Below are 8,030 nucleotides of genomic sequence, written 5' to 3'. Positions count from 1 at the left end.
GGTGCTGGCTGTAAAAGGGTAGCACAACACTAGGCACCTTGTGGTGGTGGCCATGTTCAGTGCCATGACTGTGGGGGGCGGTTACACATGCCAACATGGGTGGGAAAATTGTCCTGTAGCTTTGCACACTGTTATCATTGTGGGAAACTGGGCAAAGGGTATAAGGCATCTCTATATTATTTCCTGCAACTTATGTGAGTCTACAATTACCTTAACATTTTGCCATGCTGGATAAGAACATTTACTGACACAGAACCATGCTTCAGGAGATTGCTGAGTGAAAAGGCCAGATGATGAGTTTATAGCCAGCACTTCATAGACAGTGATAGGGCTGCCATAACCGAATGTGAGGTGAAATGAGAAGATGGCCATAGAGGAAGGGATGAGAAGTCTTGTTTACAGGCCAGGCTAAGGGAATACAGTAAATCTGAGGTTCCATCTATAGGTAGCAATACTTACACACATAAAAGTCATGAAACAGTATTTGCAGTGTGATTCCACTTTTGTTTAAAAATGTTATAAAATCACATGCTCCTAATTATATATTATGCATATATTACATATTCACACAGAAAAGGTCCAAGCAGATGTATTTCAACATGTTTAGGAGCGATTCTGTCCTGAGGATGGGGTGCTAAGGGCTAAAGTTTCTTGCTGGTTTGTGTCTCTGTTTTATGGCAATCCTACAGTGAGCACCATCTGCGTGGGGTGCAGGAGGCAGAGGGGAGACAAGCCTGCATTCGGGAGGTCAATCTCAGCCGCCTGTCTGTGGTTCTGCCCTCCTCCATTCTGTGGCTCCTCCCTTCAGTGCCCCATTTCTGCTGTGGCCTCCTCTTAGTTCAGGGGGCTTGTGCAGAGTCCCATGCTCCCTTATTGGCTCACAGACCTCAGGACTCACCCCCACCCACTCATTCTCTCTCTTCCCCTCTCTCTTGCACACACATCACCACCATCACACATGTGCTCACACACACACCCTGCTGGACTCTCGGCTTTGCTGCTCACTCCACTTGGCCCACGTTGGGCTCTCTGTAAAATACATTCTACTGACAACACTGTATACCCCTCCCATCCCTACCAGAATGGGGACCAGGAAGAAATTGAGGCACAGGGAGTTTGAGCTATTTGCCCCCAGAAACGCAGGTTGCAAGGAGTGAATATAGGACCACAGGTTCCAAGCCCAGACTGCCTCCCACGACATCACAGTTGCCATTCTTCTCTCCTTGCTACTCTCCCCAAAGCACCAGCAAGGGGCCTGGCTTCCCTGGTCTTGTCAGCCTTGCCAGCACTGAGAGTGGACAGGCACTCCCAGTTACCTGTAGCACCTCTACGGCAGAAATGAAGACGTGGAGGCAGAAGATCTTGGAACCACTGTAGCTGACCACAAAGCCCTGCAGTTTCTGCTGGTGCACAGGGAAGGTGCTGGCTTTGATGTTGAGGTAGCCTCCTCCCAAGAAGCAGAGCATGTCCTCACACCGGGTGTTCCAGGCCACACTGTTGGCGTTTGGTTCCTGGGGGACAGGGACGGTGGGGATCCTGTGAGAACCACCCTGGGCTTGGCCAGCGCTTGCACATTTCAGCCCAATACCCTCTTAAAGACTGAATCCCACTAAATTGCTTACAGTGGGATGGAGGGAAAAGGAGGAAAGGGGACCAAAAAGAAATGAACAGAGGCAATCCCCTCCATGCACCTGCATGTTGTTGGAATTTTTGAGTAAGCAGGTGTTACTTTTGAAAAATATTCTCCTGACGATTCCTCAAATTGCACTAGAAGTGCAATTTGACCCAGTCATCCCATTACTGGGTATATACCCAAAGGATTATAAATCGTGTTGCTATAAAGACACATGCACATGTATGTTTATTGTGGCACTGTTCGCAGTGGCAGAGACTTGGAACCAACTCAAATGTCCATCAGGATAGACTGGATTAAGAAAATGTGGCACATATACACTGCACTATGCAGCCATAAAAAAGGATGAGTTCATGTCCTTTGTAGGGACATGGATGAAGCTGGAAACCATCATTCTGAGCAAAGTATCGCAAGGACAGAAAACCAAACACTGCATGTTCTCACTCATAGGTGGGAATTGAACAATGAGAACACTTGGACACAGGATGGGGAACATCACATACCAGGGCCTGTCGTGGGGTGGGGGGAGGGGGGATGGATAGCATTAGGAGATACCTAATGTAAATGATGAGTTAATAGGTGCAGCACACCAACATGGCACATGTATACATATGTAACAAACCTGCACATTGTGCACATGTACCCTAGAACTTAAAGGATAATAATATATATATATATATTTTTTTTTTTTTGAGGCGGCGTCTTCACTCTGTCGCCCAGGCTGGAGTGCAGTGGCACCATCTCGGCTCACTGCAAGCTCCGCCTCCCGGGTTCGCGCCATTCTCCTGCCTCAGCCTCCCGAGTAGCTGGGACTACAGGCGCCCGCCACCGCGCCCGGCTAATTTTTTGTATTTTAGTAGAGACGGGGTTTCACCGTGTTAGCCAGGACGGTCTCGATCTCCTGACCTCGTGATCCGCCCGCCTCGGCCTCCCAAAGTGCAGGGATTACAGGCGTGAGCCACCGTGCCCGGCCAGGATAATAATATTTTAAAAAATATATTCTCCTGAAATATGAGTCCCTGTATAGAAAGTGGAGAATCAGACCGGGTGCAGTGGTTCACACCTGTAATCCTAGCACTTTGGGAGGCCAAGGCAGGTGGATCACCTGAGGTCAGGAGTTCGAGACCAGCCTGGCCAACATGGTGAAACCCTGTTTCTAGTAAAAATACAAAAATTAGCCGGGCGTGGTAGCATGTGCCTGTAATCCCAGCTACTTGGGAGGCTGAGGCAGGAGAATGGCTTGAACCTAGGAGGTGGAGGTTGCAGTGAGTCAAGATCATGGCATTGCACCTCCAGCCTGGGCAACAAGAGCGAAACTCCGTCTCAAAAAAAAAAAGAAAAAAAAAAAGAATCGGCAAAGTGGGATTCCACTTCTATTACAGAAGACATATACATCTCTATACACAGAAGAATGTTTACAAGAATATGTTCCAAAAAAGGCTGAGGCAGGAGAATTGCTTGAACCTGGGAGGCAGAGGTTGCAGTAAGCTGAGATTGTGCCATTGTACTTCACCCCGGGCAACAAGAATAAGAGCAAAACTCCGTCTCAAAAAAAAAAAAAAAAAAAAGAATATGATATTCCAAAAGATTAACAGCATTTCTGGGTGGGTGAAATTGCATAATTATAAAATCTTTTTTGTTTGCCTGAATTTGTTCTGTCATGAACATCTATCTATTCTGTTTGATAATAAGAGAAAGAACAGTGAGTTATTTGTAAGATTTGAAAATAATATCTTGTCTTTGTATTTACAGTCCACACACTGTGAAAATAGAGTCACCCTGGGAGGCACCCACTGCACCTCAGTTCCCTACTCAGCCCTGGAGCCTTGGGGACCAGCAGATGCTCACACTTTCTGCCTAGAATGTTTTACAATGTCTGAATCTTTTGTAATGATCGTGGATTGCTTCTATAATTAGAAAAAAATATATAGCTATTTTATGTGTAGGGGGAGGAGTAGTGGAGAAGAGGAAAAGCCAGCAGGCAATGTCACAGCTGGCAATGCTGATGTCTCCTGGCAGGGCTGAGAATCACCTCCCCTAGTCTGCTACAGAACCAGCAGTGGGGACGGTGGAGCACACACCCTTGCACACTTGTATGGTTCTAGGCTCAGACACAGATTCACATTTGGGGCCAGCTACGCCCCCTATAGGTGGGAGGTGAGGCTGGGGAGAAGGGAGGTAACATTTCAGGCCCCATTTTGTCTCCAGCACTGAGCTAGGCACTGTGGTATCTCGTGTATTCCTGTAGCAATTCTGTGAGGGGCAATTACTAATTTCATTTTAGAGAAAAGTAATCAAGGCTCAGAGAGGCTCACTAACTTAAGATCACACAGTAAGGGATGCAGGCAGGACCCAAGCCCAGGTTAGCCTGAAGGCTGTGCCCTCTCTTTCCCCCAAACCATTCTACTCTCTCCGGGACATGAGTGAGTTGAGACTGACAGGGAGTCACCACTGGGCTTGAGGTGGCCAGGTAACCCCTTCTAATTGATTGAGGCTGCTCCCTACTCCAGGCCCCTCCCCTTCTCGATTCTGCTGCTGAGGACAAGGAGGAGCCTGGTAAGGCTGAGGAAACCAGTTAGGAGGGGCTCCAGCTTTAAGGGGAACTCGATTCTGCCAAACCAGCCCTCCCCACCTTCAAAGCCTGAAAGAGACAAAGAACTGCACGAGCCCAGCAGAAAGCCAGTCAGGCCCTGGGCACAGAGCTGCCGGGCTATCTTCTCTGGTGACACTTCCTCAGGTCACAGGGCTGGATGACTCCACTAAACAATGCCTAGGCCTCCAAAGATCCAAGCACTTCGCATTCTACCGGCTCTTCTAGCATTCTTGTGAATTAAGTAGAAGGCAAGGCTTGCCCATTCCCATGCCCCTATCAGATGACAAAACTGATCCTGTTTCCTTCCCGTGCTATAGGTGCGCACAGACACAGGCAGGCCTGCACAGGTAAGACGCAGACTTCTGCAAAGGAAGTGCATCCATCGCCCCATTCACTGAACGCCGACAACACGCTCCCCTCAGAGTCATCGCTCCATTTCCTGTTCATGGTAAATGCTTAAGAAAGGCTCTGCTGGCTCATCTCATTGGCAAGGAAACCAAAGTTAAAGAGGCCGGTCCAGGCCCTGCGGCTTGTGCCTGTGTGGGAGGAGCAGGTTGTGGCCCAGGGCCTCTGGGACTCTGCACCTGTGCTTGGCCCCTGCCCCTCACTGCTCCTTCCAGAGACCTGCCAGGGCCAGAGCTGGAGAGCCTCCTGCAGGGGCTGGGAAGCTAGAGGAGGGTCTCTAATCAAAGGACAATGTCCCTGGGCCCCCTCGAGGACATCACCTGAAAAAGCAGCTCCTTGGTGTCAATGTCATACACCAGGCAAGTGTCGTTTTCATGTACCATGGTCAGCTTCTTACGGGAGGCACTCATGTCCAAGCAGCGCACGGCTGTGGCCTGCTTCAGCAGGATGATAGCAAAGAGATTGTCCACGAAGATCTTCAGGATCTGGCAACATTTCAGTGAAAACAGTGTCAGTCACCATGGCAACAAGATCCTGGCCCACTGCCAGGCCGCTAGAATCCCATGTGCTCTGCAAGAACAACTCCCACCACCTTCACCAGAAGTTCTGTGCAGAGAAAAGGACTCCTCAAAAGAAAGAGGGGGGTGGTGGGCACGTTGGCTTATCCTCAGCAGGCCAGAAGCGAGGTTCATCAGAGGCTGCAGACGTAATGACAGCCCCGAGACAGGCCGAGCTCACTTCAGTGTCTGTTCAGACTGGGGATTTGTTGATGACATTACCCAAACGGCAGCATTAGGAGAGGCCACCTAGCAGAGATCTGAGTCACGAACTAACACAGGAAAAGGCTACTATGAACACTGACAAGACATGTGGTAGAGAATTATAATAATGATGATGACAGCCATCATCTACTGATATCCCTGGTTTAAAAAAATTTTTTTTAGAGATAAGGTCTTGCTGTGTTGCCCAGGCTGACCGCAGTGGCTATTCAGTCTTAATCATATCACACTGCAGCCTCAAACTCCTGGGCTCAAGAAATCCTCCTGCCTCAGCCTCCTGAGTAGCTGGGATAATAGGTACCCACCCAGTATGCCTGCTTTAATATCCCTGTTTGGGGTTTTTTTTGAAACTGGATTTAACTCCCAACCTTGATAATCTGTTTTTGACAGCCCTGTGAAATGCAGTATTATCCTCATGTCAAACTGTAGCCTCGGAGAGGTAAAATGACCTACCAAGAGGACAAAGCCAGTGAGTAGCTAAGTAAGAACATGACCTCAGGCCCACCTGACCCCAAAGTCCATCCTCCCATGGGAAGTGAGAGCTGCCTGAGAAAGAAGCGGCCCTTCCTCCCCTTGGCATTGCTCTTGACTTCACCCACCGCTCTCACGCCCCATGACTTCCATCCCCAGCAAAGACCCGACAAGCCTCATCCATAAGCCACCTGCTGCATGGCTTGGCTCTCAGGCTAATGCAGCTACATTTTCAGTTTTTTGTTTTGTTTTGTTTTGTTTGAGATGGAATCTCACTCTGTCATCCAGGCTGGAGGACAGTGGTGCGATCTCGGCTCACTGCAACCTCTACCTCCTGGGTTCAAGAGATTCTCCTGTCTCGGCCTCCTGAGTAGCTGGGATTACAGGCGCCTGCCACCACGTCCAGCTAATTTTTGTATTTTTAGTACAGACGGGGTTTCACCATGTTGGCCAGGCTGGTCTCAAACTCCTGACCTCAAGTGATCCACCCGACTCAGCCTCCCAAAATGCTGGGGTTACAGGTATGAGCCACTGCGCCTGGCTCATTTTCACTTTCAAAGTTTCATGTAGCAGCCCACTTAGAACTTTTCTTATGTTGAGCAAAGAACATGCTTGTACACGCATACACACACACATAAATCTGTTTAACTTTGTGTAACCTGGATATCCCACAACTAACTGGCCAAAGGCTCATTTTTCTTATGACATCTATCAGTACCCTGAGGACCCAGCATTCTCTAGGACACATGCTGGAACGCACTGCCTTAATCCACTTGCTGCCCTAATCAGGAGCTGACCTAGGTAACAATCTCTGCCTCCCTCTAGAAATCCACAGAAGCAGCATCTCTAACAAATCTCCCACCTTCTGGTGACCTTAAACCACTAATCCACTCTACATGTAGCCAAAGGTTATAGCTCAATTCTGCCAAAACATGGGCCTGCTATGAGTGTGAGGGCCACAGCACCTTTGGCCTGAGGCTGTCCTCAAAAAACAAAAACTCTTCTCTGAAGTCTCAGAGTTGGAAAGAGGGGTGAAGCAACTTGCCTGAGGCCACACAGCCGCACTGAGAGGTTAAGTAACTTGCCAGAGGCAAAACAGCTGCACAATAGGTTAAGTAACTTGCCTGGGGTCACACAGTTACACAGAGAGGTTAGGTAATTTGCCTGAGGCCATGCAGCTGCACAGAGAAACTACATAACTTGCCTGATGTCACACAGCTTCATAGAGTGGTTAAGTAACTTGTCTGAGGCCACACACCGCACAGAGAGGTTAAATAACTTACCTGAGGCCATAGGGCTGCACAGAGAGATTAAGTAACTGCTGAGATCACACAGTTGCACAGAGAGGTTAAGTAGCTTGTTTTAGGCTACACAGCTGCACAGAGAGTTTAAGTAACTTCCCTGAGGCCACACAGCTGCACAGAGAGGTTAAGTCACTTGCCAGAGGCAAAACAGCTGTACATAAGAGGTTAAATGGCTTGCTGGAGGCAAAGCAGCTGCACAGAGAGGTTAAGTCACTTGCCTGAGGCCACAAAGCTGCACAGAGAGGTTAAGTAACTTGCCTGAAGTCACACAGCTGCACAGAGAGGTTTAAGTAGCTTCCCTTAGGCCACACAGCTGCACAGAGGGATTGAGTAACTTGCCTGAAGTCACATAGCTGCACAGAGAATTTAAGTAACTCGACTGAAGCTGCACACAGAGGTTAAGTAACTTGCCTGAGTTCACACAGCTGCACAGAGAGGTTAAGTAACTTGCCTGAGGTCACACAGCTGCACAGAGAGGTTAAGTAATTTGCCTGAGGTCACACAGCTGCACAGAGAGGTGGGGGCATCACGGAGCTCCAGAGTGAAGTCTACAGTAAGCAGTGACTGTGCCACTGCATTCCAGCTTGGGCAACAGCCAAGACCCTGTCTCAAAAAGCAAAAAATAATACAAAAAGTCTGGCTGGGCACAGTGGCTCACGCCTGTAATCCCAGCACTTTGGGAGGCCGAGGCAGGCAGATCACGAGGTCAGGAGATGGAGACCATCCTGGCTAACACGGTGAAACACCGTCTCTGCTAAAAAATACAAAAAATTAGCCGGGCGTGGTGGCAGGTGCCTGTAGTCCCAGCTACTTGGGAGGCTGAGGCAGGAGAACGGCATGAACCT

The 8,030-nt window shown here is 49.0% G+C and overlaps 2 protein-coding genes across 2 annotated transcripts in view; one reads left to right on the top strand and one right to left on the bottom strand.

Moving 5' to 3' along the window:
• Nucleotides 1–928: 928 nt before the first annotated feature.
• LOC105555337 (intraflagellar transport protein 122 homolog) overlaps nt 929–8,030 on the bottom strand; it is an 11,086-nt gene continuing 3,984 nt past the window's right edge. The window contains exons 3-5 of the mRNA XM_012002224.1: nt 7,677–7,788; nt 4,952–5,116; nt 929–1,511 (exon numbers count right to left, since the gene is read on the bottom strand). Coding sequence (XP_011857614.1) covers nt 1,227–1,511; nt 4,952–5,041 — 375 coding nt within the window. The 5' untranslated portion in view covers nt 5,042–5,116; nt 7,677–7,788 and the 3' untranslated portion in view covers nt 929–1,226. The remainder of the gene's footprint in view (nt 1,512–4,951; nt 5,117–7,676; nt 7,789–8,030) is intronic.
• Nucleotides 5,040–8,030, top strand: part of LOC105555340 (cell death activator CIDE-3-like) — a 15,769-nt gene continuing 12,778 nt past the window's right edge. The window contains 1 exon segment of the mRNA XM_012002229.1: nt 5,040–5,141. Within this exon segment, the coding sequence (XP_011857619.1) occupies nt 5,040–5,141 (102 nt within the window).

The sequence above is a fragment of the Mandrillus leucophaeus genome, unplaced genomic scaffold (assembly GCF_000951045.1).
Source record: "Mandrillus leucophaeus isolate KB7577 unplaced genomic scaffold, Mleu.le_1.0 Scaffold680, whole genome shotgun sequence".
Lineage (NCBI taxonomy): Eukaryota > Metazoa > Chordata > Mammalia > Primates > Cercopithecidae > Mandrillus > Mandrillus leucophaeus.
This window is presented reverse-complemented; position numbering and strand designations above follow the sequence as displayed.